Source organism: Apteryx rowi, unplaced genomic scaffold (genome assembly GCF_003343035.1).
Source record: "Apteryx rowi isolate R43461 unplaced genomic scaffold, aptRow1 scaffold_3, whole genome shotgun sequence".
Lineage (NCBI taxonomy): Eukaryota > Metazoa > Chordata > Aves > Apterygiformes > Apterygidae > Apteryx > Apteryx rowi.
The window spans coordinates 115,061-129,927 of record NW_020449418.1 but is presented as its reverse complement, the minus strand read 5'-3'; the positions used below and the strand labels follow the sequence as shown (position 1 = coordinate 129,927).

At 38.1% G+C, this 14,867-nt stretch overlaps 1 protein-coding gene across 1 annotated transcript; it reads left to right on the top strand.

Annotated features, from left to right (window-relative positions):
* The first annotated feature begins 1,039 nt into the window (after positions 1 to 1,039).
* LOC112967936 (pancreatic lipase-related protein 2-like) lies at positions 1,040 to 14,641 on the top strand. Its single transcript, XM_026069661.1, has 13 exons — positions 1,040 to 1,060; positions 1,667 to 1,715; positions 2,519 to 2,673; positions 4,265 to 4,390; positions 5,806 to 5,940; positions 8,182 to 8,290; positions 9,551 to 9,667; positions 9,758 to 9,880; positions 10,733 to 10,851; positions 11,672 to 11,801; positions 12,074 to 12,185; positions 13,274 to 13,441; positions 14,578 to 14,641. The coding sequence occupies exons 1-13, from the start codon at positions 1,040 to 1,042 to the stop codon at positions 14,639 to 14,641; spliced, it is 1,428 nt and encodes a 475-aa protein (XP_025925446.1).
* The last annotated feature ends 226 nt before the right edge of the window (positions 14,642 to 14,867 follow it).

The window sequence follows — 14,867 nt, the reverse complement described above, 5'->3', positions numbered from 1 at the left end:
CTATAGTGTTCTCAACACAGATTGTCCATCATGAATATGAGATCTCTTGGTTAAATACTTGATTATTTTATCGGCCAAACTGAACAGCCATCCATAAACATATCCCGCTGAGCTCTCCAATTCTTTCAACAAGCCATGTCTTCTGAGATTTTTCTGCACCATCATCAGGTTCTTAGCATGATGATGGATACTCATTGGCAGGTACTCCAGCTGAACAGAGGTCCTCCTTTTTTCTAACGGTTAGGACCTCTCCATTCTTGTTTGTCACCAGCTGCTTAGAATGACTCCTGATCCTTCTCTCTCTTACTAACTGCCAGCTTTCCTCTCTGCTTTCCATTCTTCCCAAGTGGCTAGTTTTCTTCTCTCTTGACTTCACCATTGGCTATACTAGTGTTGGCCATAGAATTGTACTTCAAAAGAAATCTGATGCTTCCTCTCAGTTCTGCTCTTTGCAACTTCTATTCACTGCTTAGATATTCAGGCTTGCTCCTCTGCCCTACCACATGACCAATGAACTATTACCCACACAAGGGACTTTAGGGACTACCAGAGCTGATTAGGGAGTGCTCAGAGCCATGCTGCCTGCACTCAGAATTATCCTGTTTGGTTTGGCTAAGAAATCAAGTAATTACAGCCAAGTAATCCAACTTCCACAGAAAAAAAGCAAATAGAAGGACCACAAATATCTCCTGCCTGGTATTCCACACACAGGGTTCAAGGACATATTCTGTGAAAGTCCCAATTGTTTCTTTTTTGTCTCTGAGAGCATTTGGTAGCATCAATGACTTTTAGAGGACAGGCTTTCCAGTTTTCTCAAGTTGTCAAATCTCTAAAACTACCCATTGGAGACAGTTTCCCACATAGCAAATTTAAACCTACTAAATTTAACATTTTTTTCTTAATTACTTTTCATGATCTGTTTCAGTGGCTAGGGGAGACGGATCAAAATTATTCCTCTACAAGAAAAGCAGAATGTGTAAAATGAGGGGGGGGGGGAGATGCCATATGAAACACCTAGAAAAAGAGGAAATTGAGAACAATGAATGAGGCAAACAGAAAGGTAGGAGAATGGTGAAATACATGGAACACCTGCCATGGGAAAGTCAAATGAGGAACATGTATAGGAAAGGAATTTGGATAGAGAGGGAGTTATGAAGGTGCAAAAATGCAAGGAGCACTGGGTAAGAGCAGCACAAACTGCCTGAAGAAGCTACCAAGTATGCAAGCTTCTACAAAGGTATTCATATCATGTCTTTGCTCTACCACACCTCTTATCTGTCTCCTCGTGGCTGGCAAAATAGAACTTTGTGATCCATTTAACTCCCTCAGCAACTTTTATCCATCATTGGTTGTGTAGGAAAAAGAAAGCACAGCAAAACCGAGTAGAGAAGAAGGGTCACCTCCTTCGACTTGCTGGTAACACTCCTTTTAATGTAGCTTAGTATGCCATTGACTGTCCTTGCCACAAGGGTGCATTGTCCACCAGGATGTCCAGGTGTCTTTTCACAAAGCTGCTGTCTACCTGCTCGGCCCCAAGCTTATACTGGTGCATGGGGTTATTCCCTGCCAGGTGCAGGACTTTGCATTTTCCCTTGTATTATACCCTTTTAAAAAGAATAAATCACTCTAACTAAAATGCTTAACCTGTATATTCAATTTGCTTTAGGTGATTGGAATGTGTATTATTGCATTTTATCTCCTTGGCCCAGTAACAGGTGAGATATACAATATCTATAAAAACTATCACTAGAAGTTGAATAAAGACAAAATAAATAACGTATATATGATACAATGACTAGTATTTTCCTTTACGTCGAAGTTGTAGTATGATTTGTGTATTGTTGTATGACAATGCCCATTACTGTGTATAGAACTAAGGCTAAAGGCTCTACTCCATTTAAATTTCTTTATTAAGAATACAGGAGATATAACATTGTGTTGAAAATTCATGGAGGAGAATTTTACAGTTGTATGCCCTTAGTCTATCAAGACAGTGCACGAGCTGTCTTTACATGTGACTGCTGTTTATAAGGAACAGTTCAGTAACAGAATGGTTAGCGTGACAAACAGTGCTAGAAATGAAAAGTTGGGCATAAGTGAGTAAAAGACCCGTTTTGTAGTATCTTAAAATAAATGATAATATCATTCACAATAGAAGGTTACTGCATAAATATCCTTCATCCCTAGAAACACATGGCCTTGGAGCAGGAAGCATGCAGAAACAAGTCTAATAAGCACTTCTTAAAAGTATATAAAATATATATATTTATAAGTCTAGAAAATGCTGTCAAAAGAATGTCCTGGTCTTTTCTTGGTTTAACCTCAAATCATTTAGCTTTCATTTTGTTACCTGCTTCAGGCAATATCCATAAACAAAAAAAAAAATGAATCTGAGTTTCAAAATTAATAATAAAATTAAATCCTTAGGTTTTTTGCTTCTCAGACTGTTGCAGTCTCAAATACACTATCTAGCTGTAAGAGATTCCAAAATACTAACAAGTTGTTTTGTATACTCTAGGTAAAGAAATTTGCTACAACAGGCTTGGCTGTTTTTCAGATGACCCACCCTGGGCTGGGATACCAGGGAGACTTCTGACAGGTTTGCCTGACTCTCCAGAACATATGAACATCAGCTTTTCTCTCTACACAAGAGAAACGGGAAATAACTCACAGGTGATATTTATTTTAACATCAAGAATAGACTAAACCTACATATGTTTGTAAACTTGTTAAAAAGTCTACATCACTCATCATAGGCAAACAAGTCAGAATAAGAAGACAGTTCAAAGGTAATGAATGAACTTTGAAGCCATTTGGGGTAAAGCATGAAAAAAAAAATTGTGAAGTAACTGTAAGACACAACACTGTTCCTAGCATTTTCCTTTTCCAGCATGTGGGTTATGGAGCAGTAACTTTTGCATGCATTTAGCTCTCTCAGGAATGTCAAGGGCTTGTTCAACTAACCAGCCTTCTGGGTATCCAGATAGGGGAGCAAATGCTGATTGCTGACACAAGGAGAAATTGAGCCAAAGACATATTGTGACTTTAAAAAAATAAAAGCAAGTCTGAAGCAGAACAATTTTGGTACAATTTCAAAACCTGCATTCCTTCTTGAAATCTGAGCGATTTTTACATTCTTACCTGCCTTTCTCCATTCTGCAAATAAGACAGAAACACTCAAGTTGCTTATTCCTTGTAATACTGAGTAGAGCAATGCCTAGGAACTTATAAGACTCCAGGATTGGGACCACATCAATTTAGCAAATGCACATGAAGCTGCTAAATCCTTTGCGTGTGTCATCTGTGCTGTACAGAAACATTTAGGATTCCACTGGTGTGAACTATGATGACATCACTGTCATTGCAGACATCACAGCTTGTAACAATCCTGATTGCTACGCTAAGAATCAAGCTCAGGTTCTCTAAGGATGAAAAGTTATACTAGTAATAATTTTTTTTTTTATCTGCAGAGCAAGGACAAGTGAGTATACAATCTACACTCACCAGTAGGTTACTCAGGCATTTCTGTTGTTGATAAAATAAGACAAAATATACCTTGCACTACTTCCCAGCTATTAAACTTAAATCTATCTACAGTCTTAGGGCACAGCCCTTCCACACCCAAACTCCCTGAGCTTGCATCACAGCCCCTATATCTATCTGAAAACAATACAGATGGTCAGAGATCCTTCTCAGAGCAAAAGGAAGTAATATAATTAAACAGTTTGCAGCAATGTGTGGTGGACCAAAATCAGGTTTACCACTATTGCATATAGTATGAAATCCTTTCAGCCTTTCTGGAGTAGCTAATAACAAAAACACCTGTAGAAACATCACTGGTGCAGACAAAAGCCATTTCTTAGATGCAGAGCAGCACATCAAAGTGAAAGATCAGGTCAGTAAAAGGGCAGAAGCAAGGAGGTATGGAGTTAGTGAACTGCTCTCCAGAGGAGCTCATCCAGTTCAGGCCAGTACATATCATATGACACTGTAGCTCCTTTAGGCTGCTTCATATGCTGCATAAGGGTATAGATAGGGGCAGCAGAAACTACATGGAGGCACAACTTCTTTGGAAGCTGTGTCGAAACTGAGAAGGGTGGGACACTGAGGTAACCAGCTTCCAAAAATTAAAGACTTAGAACTCCTTTGAATGGTCAATAAGTCCTACAGAGGGGACAACCTTGATGACATGGTATTTTGCTACCTTCTTTAAAAGGAGGAATAGATAAAAGATCCAACTTTTGTTTTTGTTTTCCTCGCACAGGTGATCTCAGCGATAAACTCCTCAACCATCCAAAACTCGTATTTTTCCTCACGTAGGAAAACCTCCTTCATCATTCATGGATTTGGCAGCACTGGAAAAAAAGGCTGGGTTGTAGAAATGTGCTTGGTATGAGAGAGTATCCTTTGATTTCCATCAGCAGCTGTAGCTGCATTCAGACATTATCACTTAGACACTAATGTTCACCTTCCATTTTGCAATTCACCAGAAAGTATTGACAGAAGATACCAACCAAGAAATAAATTTCACCCAAGTCAAAATGCTTCCTTTATGGAAGGTGGTGCATAGTCAAGGCTTCTTGGTCATCTCTGACAATGTGCTTCTCTGGAGAGTTTTTGTTCCCAAACCGTGAATTAGATCAAAGCAACAAAATGAAGATAGATGTCTCCAACCTCCAGGCTGGTGTCAGAACATCAGATTAGACAGGCCAATTACTTGTCTTTCGTTAGGAATGACTAAAACATCCTTCAGCCAAAAGACCTTCCTGAATTGTAAAGTTCAAGTTTCTATCTCTAAACACTATTAAGTTTCAGCACTATTCAGTTCTCCCCAAAACTGATTTTTTTAGGCTTTTTGTTTCATTCCAGAGTGCAATGAAATAAAGATTCTAAAACTGAAATGGGGATGCTACCACAATATAGAGCTGCTGCACTCTGGACAACAGAGTTTACTATGTTAGTCTTGACTCTGAAAAATAAACAAAACCTTTTGTAGTTTCTCCTTCTTTCACATTGGCAGGGAAAGGGACAGACTAGAAAAAAATCACCACAGAACACAAAGTCACAGATCAGCAGAACTATTTTTGTTCAAAAATCTACGAGAACTTTTAATCTAAAATCTTAAATTTCAAAATTTTCCAGCTGAAAAGAAACAGCAAATCTAACTGCCTCTCCACACTACAAACTATTGTTGTGGTATGCATAAAAGAGAGAGAAGGCAGTCCAGGACTCAATGCATTATCACTTTAAGCTTCTGTTTCCCTTGTCATTTACATTTCAGCTGTTTACCCTGTGTTAATTTTTGTTTCCACTCCTTCTTCTTCCTCAAACCTTAAGTAAGCCTTAGTAACAGAAAGCCACAACAACAGACCTTAATATATGATTCTTCTGGTGGAAAAATCAGTGATCTCTGTAAGACTGTGACAATACAGGAGTTACCAGTACATTAGCTTTCTTTGCTAAAATAAAAACTTTCTACTTTGCTCGGAGCCTTTCCAGTCTAATATGACTTTCTCAGTCTTTCCAATTTATTTCAAATATGTATACAAATGGTTTAAAAACTAAAATAGCGTGATTGTTGTCTTTAAAATTTGAGACTTTTTGGATGAATAACTTGCTATATTCTGTTTTGTGAGGAGATTCTTGTTTCAGTATGGTACAGGCTATAGTGAAATGTTCTGTTTGTAAAGAATGAGAAATTCCATGAAGAAATTACAATGTAATTGTTTATTCTGATTTAAGTTGCATCTCTATTTGCTATTTTATGTTTCTTTAAATACTTTGCTTTATGTGTTTCCATATCAGCTGTTACTGGAAGTGGAAAATATGAACTGCATTGCTGTTGATTGGAAAGAGGGTGCAAAAGGCACCTACGTCACTGCAGTGAATAACATCCGTGTGATTGGGGCTGAGGTTGCTTATTTCATAAAAACTCTACAGGTAAAAGACACAGCTTTACAACCTACAATTCACAAGTGGTTATAGTTGGGTTATGATACCACTGCTTTTTTAACCTTGTCCAGTATGGTCAACCAGTGCTTCAGGAAGTGTTGTACCATGGACGTAGTTGAGACACAGCTAATTGTAATAATTATTAACTCTGTGAGGACTTCACACAGCCACAGAAGACACAAATTAAGCTAAAGCAGTTGAAAGAGGTTCCAATTTATTAAAGACCAGTAGGTGACAACATTTCCATATGATGATATAGGCAAAAAGGCATTCAATGGAGATGAGGCATGTCATATGACTTAAGTGCTTAGAAAAGTTTTGCTAGCGCTATAAACTTGTGCTAGAAGTAAATTAGCATCTCAATTTAGCATCAGCTGAAATTAACAGGAACTGAAAGCACCACAGAGGTTCACTTGATAATGCCAGCTTTGTTGTCTACAGGCAAAATAAACTATCCTGTTGCCTTCTATTTGTGAACTTCATGTTACTGAAGGCAAGGTTTCACATTTACATACATAACACAAAATTTCTTATTCCAAAGTTCAAGAGCACCAGCATTTCCCGCTGACTTCAAAAAGACTTGCTAATGCTTAGAACTTCTGAAAATAAGACCCTCTACTTGTCTACGGACTTGATGCCAATCAGTAGGCACTCATCTTTAAAAGTCTTGCAAAAGATATTTCAGAGCCCACAAGGCAAAGTACTAGCCTTGCAAACAGCTGAATATCAGGGAAACACTTTCCCAGGATCCTGTAAAATATACTCTATACTTGCTACCTAGAACCTCTCATATCTGGCCTCATGCATTTGTTTCTGTATCTTTCTCTTTGTATAAAAACCCTAGGTCACTTGAAGATGGGCATGGGATCTCTCCATCTGCCGCTTTTCACTTAATATCTCTGCACTGCACTGTTCACTGCACTGTTTGCCGTCTAGGCCTATCTTTCTTCCATTACAAAAATGCTACAAAAGTGACATTGCTGCATAAATGATTCTTAGACTTTCTTTTCTTTTCCCCATTTTACAAACTTTTGGAGTACTATAATTCATGTAAAACAACTCATATAACTGTTTTCTCTTCTACATTCATCCGGTCCAAAATCTGAGTTTTGACATAAAATTTTACCTGAGCCAAGTCATATCCTTTGTATCCAAATTAAAAATCCTTAGCAGACATGCTTCACAGTCAAATATTAACCCCTTGCATTTAATTGAATTGTGATAGGTCCTCCATTGCTTAAGTGCAGGTACACAATAAATGTTTCCATCCTACTCGGAGGAATTCTTTGAAACAGGACTTTGCACTATGAATTCTTCACCTCTGGCTCTCACAGATGGATCACTAAATCTATTTTTTCCTAACAGGCTTGTAAGGATTACTCACAGACAACAGAGATTTACTTTGATCAAATCTTATTTTTGCCTATGCTTTCTAGAAAAGTAAAGCTGCACTGTAAAGGGAAGTACTGCAGTAAAAAGTCTATTCAGAGGAATCTGTCATAGGCACATACTACAAATCAGCTTTTCTTTTGGCACATGCATTACAAAAAAACTTAGTGAAAACCTCTTGCAATTAGCAGTTAATCCTTGTTGTCTATGATTGTTACAAACCCCAGCAAGTCCCTGAATGAAATGTATCCCCTGCATGCAGCCTACATGCTGATTAATTTCCATTTCCATCTTCAAAGCTTGTGTAATATCTAGAAGTACAGGTTTTGTACAGGTGATGTTCGGCAAAGAGAAGAATGAATGTCACCGCAACTAAGCTTCTCAGTGAAAATTTTATGGGGTGATATGATTACAGTCTCTAAGTACACACATGGAGAACAGATGTGCAATAAAGAAAGGACTCCTTAATAGAGGTGATGAAGATAAAACAAGTTCGTATTTATGGAAATTGAAATTAGGAGTTAATCCAAATGTGAAAGAAAGTTCATATTTTGACACCACAGGTAATTAAACACAGTAACCGTATGCCAAGATTGTGGTGGTGAATCCGTCACATGACTAGGCATTTAAAATTCAAGACTGGATCTTCTTCTATCGAATCTTAGTGTAATTTAGACAATAATTAGTTCAAGCAATTCACGCAGTGTTGGGTATGCAGGAAGACAGACTACATGTTCCCAACAGCCCTCAATGTAAGACACCACCTTTGCTTGATATTTAAAAAACTGTGTTCTTGTCTCTCTCCCTCCCCTTCCCTTTCCCCCTGCCCTTAATAATTAGAAAATCTTCAAGTACTCCCCTTCTGAAATCCATTTAATTGGCCACAGTCTTGGTGCGCATACTGCAGGAGAAGCAGGAAGAAGAACCCAAGGCATCAGACGAATAACAGGTAGGCTACTCACTGAGAGGCACATATAGGATACTATGTTTCTAAAGGAAAGAAAGTTGCAACACTCCCAACTGGCCCGGCCAGACTGATTGCAATGACAGCATTTTAATCATTTCCAATAGCAGTATGGCACTTGCACCATGGCTGTGAACTTACTCTAGCCAGTTATTTGCATTCTTCCTCTAAATGTCCTGGTGCATTCCTCCTGACTTTTATAATGAGTACACAAAATAACCTCTAATTAAAAAGCCACTGCAGTTATTCAGCATGTATCTTTTCAACTGTTAGCTGAAAATACGATGTAATATTGTTATCAGTATTACTTTAGTAGTAGTATTATCAAAAGAACAACAGTGGGAACTAGAAAAATTACAAAGAATCTGCATGCTTCAAGCAACGGATAATCTGAGCTCTACTAATTAATGTTATCATTTTTTTTTCTTCACTGTTCCTCATGAATACAGTCCAGCTGAAAAGCAGTAACTTAAGTTTCTCCTATAATATACTTTTTTAAATAGGATCGGTTATGGCTTGTGGGTGCATGCTGGCAAAAAGATGAGTCAACAACGTACAGATCCACTTCCGTTATTTTTTTCATGTTTCTTCTCCAGATGCATTACCATTAATTACTTTAGTGTACAGTATGATTCGTTATTGGTATTAATGACAGAAAGTCATACAGTTGTAGACCACTAGGCTAAGAGACTGGAATTAAATTACAGACTCTCCTGCAGGCACCTTGCATGAGAGTAGGCAAACTCTATGCTTCTCAAAAACAGGGGTAACTATTATATCTTCCATCTCATGTTAGGTTAAAACTCCTTAAAGTCCTTTAACTCTAAGGACTAAGAGAGTCCTCTAAAGGACTCTGTTAATATATTTGTAACTTCACTGTCATTCACCGAACTGCATTAAACACTACACTAAGGCAAAGCAACACATCAAGAATCCTTAGTTTTCCTATTCATAACACTTGTCAGACCACTAATGAGATCACCGGTAACAAAATCTATCCTTCATAGTAATACGATGCCATTTTAGATTCTGTTGGAAAATGTTTTGCTTCTGTTGGAATGAGTTTGCAGGAAGGTTCACAAAACCATATTACAGCACATTTGATTCAGTCCATCTTAGAATTCACATTATTTTTCAACATATCTAGTGCATTATTTATGCCTGACATTGTAAGTTGGAAAAAGACATATATTAGTATGTTTAACTTTTCCATCCCTCCCCCAATCAATAAATGTTTTTGTTTAGGTTTGGACCCTGCTGGGCCTTTTTTTGAAGGTACTCCTCCTGAGGTGAGACTGGACCCTTCAGATGCAAGATTTGTTGATGTTATTCACAGTAATGCTGCCCACTTACCTGCTGTAGGTAAGTGTTCATGTGCAAGCAAATATCTGCAGAGATGGGCATGTCAGAGGGGTATCTTAAAACACCAACCTCATCACATATGTATCTCAGGGCTTGGAATGTATAACACCACTGGTCACCTTGACTTTTACCCAAATGGAGGAACTGTAATGCCTGGATGCAATGATTTAATTCCACAGATGAAACGAAGCGATTTTGAGGCTCTCATTGCAGGTAAATACACATTTCCAACATTCAAAATATTTTCTGAAACATGAACTGTGAAAGTAACTATCAGTTTGGGAAATAAAAACAACAAAACAAAACTGTTTTTTTTCCTATTTAGTCATAAGTTAAAAAAGGAAATATGAAACAATAAAGGCTAGTTTAGAGCAGTGTTACCCAGGGAACACTGTAGAGAAAGGAATGATCAGAAATATAATACAGGCCTAGGCTTTGCTTCTGGAATTTGAAAGTCAAAGTGCAGAAGACAAAAAGGCAGGGAAGAGGGCGTGCACAAGTCCACCACCCCAAAAAGCCCAAAAGGAAGTTTTCTAGGTGGAGAGAGACCAGCATCATGACTAGACCTGCAGCATGACATGACCATGTTTGGTTTCTTGCAGAGACTTCAAGGAGTATCCAACACCCACAAGGCATGAATTAGGCAAAAGCACATAGTGTCTTCAGGGAAGTCTCCACTAGAGACTTCTCTCTCTTCACAGGGTTTGGAATTGTCAGTAGAAGGCTGGTGGATTCTCCTTGTTCTATTAAGCCTTTTTAAACTGCACTTTGCCGCCTGCTGTAACATTATATATGTATGGCTGTCTTCTTAAAAGGGACTAAAGCCGATAACAGACCAACACATCTCCCTTGAAATCTTGGGCAAACTGGCACACAGTTCTTCAGATAAGTCAAAACACTGGCTTCTACTGCAACTAGAAATGTGTAAATTCACACAAAAATGTAATACAAGACCCTGCTACTGTTTTACTCTGGGTTAGCTATTTTCATAGAGGGGCAAGTACAACTCTTGTACAAGATAACAGGAGATTATTTCACAGATGCCCATAAAATTTGTTCCAACAGATGCTACAGTCATCGGAGGGTGCCATCACTCACGCAGCCATGAGTTTTACTTTGAAAGTATCCTCTATCCCACCGGATTCATTGGGTATCCCTGTGAAACGTACAAGTCCTTTGAGTCAGTAAGTATATCAGCTCAGGAATGGACAAGCTGTAAAGAAAATAATCAAGGTCTCTGCATTCATGATAGATGATGCTATATACACGAGCACTTGAATGCTATGATAGTTCTGCTTTCACATTATCCAAATAGCAGCAGAACTGAGATAAGAAATCAACTCAGTCACCATGGAACCAGTGCTGGCTGGTAGCAAGAAGTATGAAGTGAGGCACAGGATACAGTGGCTCCATCACCTATTCCCCTGTGTTCTGGAGAAGGAATCTTGAAGCATGGATGATACCACCAGAATAGGAAAAAACCTAAACCCCATGCAATCCTCACCCTAAACCTTTATGCAAAGACCATATAAATTAGCTATATCTACCCTAGTAACTCCTGGCTGTAAGAAGAGACATGTGAAGCTTCCAAAAGCCCTAAACATTCTCTAATTTACAGTGGGCACTGATTAGAGCACCTATGAAATGCTCTAATTTGCCTATAAGTAAATGCATCTATAAATGATGCTTAAAATACACATGCTACTTTTTTCCCCTTATATTGTGTTGCAACATGGATGCAGGCAGGTTCTTTTTCACTGGAAGGGTATATTTGGCTTATATTTTGTCCCAGACTCCAGCTGAAAAATATCTGAAACAGGGAGTTTCAGATCATCATCCACACAGGTATCGAATCTGCTCATTCCACACCCACTTGGGTAAGATAAAACAATACAAAGCACTGCTACAGTTTTGCAAGATTGGAACAGTGTCTTGAGCCTTAATTTTGTCAGAGTTGGGATGAAAAAAATACTCCTCATTAACTGATGTTCTTATTTTTCCTAGGGGGACTGTTTCCCATGTCCCCAGGAAGGATGCCCAATGATGGGACACTATGCTGACAGATTTCCTGCTAAATTGAAGAGAATAAATCAAAAGTATTTTTTAAATACAGCAGCAGACCCACCTTTTACTAGTAAGTGGAGAAGGTCTGTAACAGCCAGACACGTTTGAAAAGTGATTGCTTTGACATAATTTATAGCCACACACTTTTGTTGCTACCATAAACATCTGCTAAGATTGTTGAGAAAAAGTGCTGAATTAATCATCAGAATTCAAGCTCCCTGAGTCTTTCCTTTGCTAACATGAACAAATCCCCTTTAGAAAAAAAGAACCTTCCCATTTACTGGCATTTTTAGATCTCATGTATCAATGACAATCTAGTTTTACTTTCTTTTTTTTATGTAGGCTGGAGACAAAGAGTATTTATCAAACTGTCTGGTGTAAAGAGAACAAGGGGGGACATAAACCTAGTTTTCCATGACACAGAGGGAAACACAAAAGAATATCAAATTACCAGGTAAGTTAAATTAAATTAATATTTCACTATAGCATTTAATGTTGCTGTCCTTAATCTACACATCTTTCACATATTTAAGCAGTGCAAACATATATTCTTTGTTGCAGTCATTCTAGTTAACATCAGATATGGACAAAAGTTGTCACATAGATAAGGCCTATGAGGGCTGACGGATGCTTACAGCATGAGAATGGAAGCCACTTCCTTTTCATGTGTTCTGGGACTTCAACAATAAGTTAGTAGCCCAGTTTGACAGAATAGACACTGTTTCTTTGAGTTGCTCTTAAAAAAAGACTTACCCCTCTAGAATGCACATAACTCTTACCGTGCGCATCAGCTTCATACACACGTTAGCACAACTGCTCCCACTCTAGCATAACACCAAACTCATTAGTGTATTCACTCTGCATGCTGACAAGACTCTGTGCTCTGCTGGTGACTTGCTGTATGATCTCATGCAAGGCAGTCTTGTATCTGAATTTATCAAATTTGCAAAGCAGATAGGTCCTTCTTCCCTACGCTACACTAAAAGACATCACTCCTATATAAATGGCACATATAGGTCTGACCAATGAATCATTCACAGCCTATCGTATCATCTCTTGTTTACTATCAAAATAGCAACTCCTACTGTCTTTTTTACTTGTTCTGAAACAAGCATTTCCATGTATCGCCCATGATCCTCTTTGTGTGTGCACAGACCAAAACCCCACAGAAATTCACAACTCTTCTCTACAGTCTTCTCTAAAAAAAACTTACCTGAAGTTCTCTTGCCGTGATAAAAACTCAACACTCTCAGGCTGCTGAGGAGCTCAGAACCCCAATGACAAACCTGTTACCCTTATTGTTTCCTGATATTCTCCTACCACATATAAATTAGAAGTTTCTGTGTTTCTTTTCATCCTCTCCTGTTCAGAGCATAACACAACAGAGGTCTGGTTCAGTGACCTGTGCTGCTGCAAATAATAGTAAAAGTGCAAATTTCTGTCATAACAAAGTGAACAACCCAAGTGTTCTGGAGAACATGACTTAGCTTAGTAACCTCTAAGTTATTTCAGTTAGCATTGCTGTCTTCATTCTATTTGCAGTGGAGTCCTCTCTCAAGACCAAATTTATACAAAATACCTTGATGTTGAAATTAACCCTAAACTTATTAAAAAAGTTGAATTTCTCTGGATTAAAACTCCATTCACCCCACTTTGGTCAAGACTGGGAGCAGATACAGTCAATATAATTCATGGAGGAGATGGACATAGGTAAGTATATACCTTTTACAGAAAACATCAGTATCAGAAGGAATGGGAAAAGAGTGCAGCAACTCTGGAACACATGACTAAAAAACAGTCTTGATAAATTGGACACATGGTTTAGAATCAACAATGAATGAAAAGTAATTCAGTAATGACAATGACAAAGTATTACACTTTGCACCGAAAATCAAATGTTCAAATACAAAACAAGGAATAACTGTCTGGAAAGGAATACAGCAGAAGATGATTTGGGTAGTATATGGTGCCACAACAAAATGAGTACAAACCAACACTACAGTGCTGTTCAAGATAAAGCAAATCTCATTCTCAGGTGTACTACCAGGAGTGTTGTACAGAAGATCCAGGAAGTAATTATTCTAATTAATTAACTGTGGTAAGACTGTAACCAGGAGGAGAGCCATTTTCAAGTTTGTACAATATACTTCAGGAAAGACGTAGACAGATTGAAGTCCAGGAAACTAACAAGAGTGAAAGATTTAGAAAACATGATGTATGTGGAGCAGCTGAAGGAAATGTTTATTTAGTCAAATAAAGAGAAGTTTAAAGAGAGGCATAAAAACAGTCTTCACTGATGTATAAGCTAGCTGTGGAGGGCCACAGTCAACTGTTCCACATATCCACCGAGTTTAGGCCAAGAATTAATTGATGTATTTTACAACAGATGAGATACAGGTTAGATATTAGGAAAACTTTCTTATAATTAGATATTGGCATGGGTTATTTAGAAAAGCTGATGAAATCCCCTTCACTGTGAACTCCTAAAGAAAGCTGCAAAGCTTTGGTAGGGACAGTCTAGTTAAACAGCTGGTCTCAATAAAGGGAGCTTAACAAGATGGTCTCCTGATGGGTTATCTAGAGCTCTATTTCTGTGAATCTACAAATGAATTTTATTCATGTATCAAGAACCAAAATTTACAGCTTGTCCCCAAAAGAAGGAAATTCACATTGTTACTGCTACTATGCAAACTGTAATATGCCCTACATTAGGCTTTCAGGAAGGCTTAAATAGGTTTATAGATCAAACTGACCACCTTCAAGGTAACAGCTGACACATTTTCTCTTTTCTTTGTTTTTGTTTAAAAAAAAAGAACAATATTGATTCAACTTGTTTTCCTTCCCAGATCAACTTTTTGTGGCCATGAAACTGTGACATATGGAGCTCCCCAGTTACTTACACCTTGCTAGAAGTCATTAGGTACAACTGTTCTCTATACTGCAGCTGGGTAAACAATCAGTCCTCTCTACGGGAATGCTTGTACATGTGGCTATTAAAGGAAAACTCATTCTTAAACTGGCTGTAGCTTCCTTTGTTTTTTCAATTCTGTGCAAACACATTTGGCAATGTTTTTTACATGTGAAGTGACTGTTTCAAGTTTATCACACTCATAATGATGGAAGCAACTCTATTCCC

Excerpts from the sequence above, each read along its gene's own strand:
- LOC112967936 (XM_026069661.1), top strand. The coding sequence starts at position 1,040 with ATGAATGAGGCAAACAGAAAG. Across the intron at positions 8,291-9,550 it reads AGGCATCAGACGAATAACAG|GTTTGGACCCTGCTGGGCCT; the intron begins GTAGGCTACTCA and ends GTTTTTGTTTAG. Across the intron at positions 9,668-9,757 it reads TGCCCACTTACCTGCTGTAG|GGCTTGGAATGTATAACACC; the intron begins GTAAGTGTTCAT and ends TATGTATCTCAG.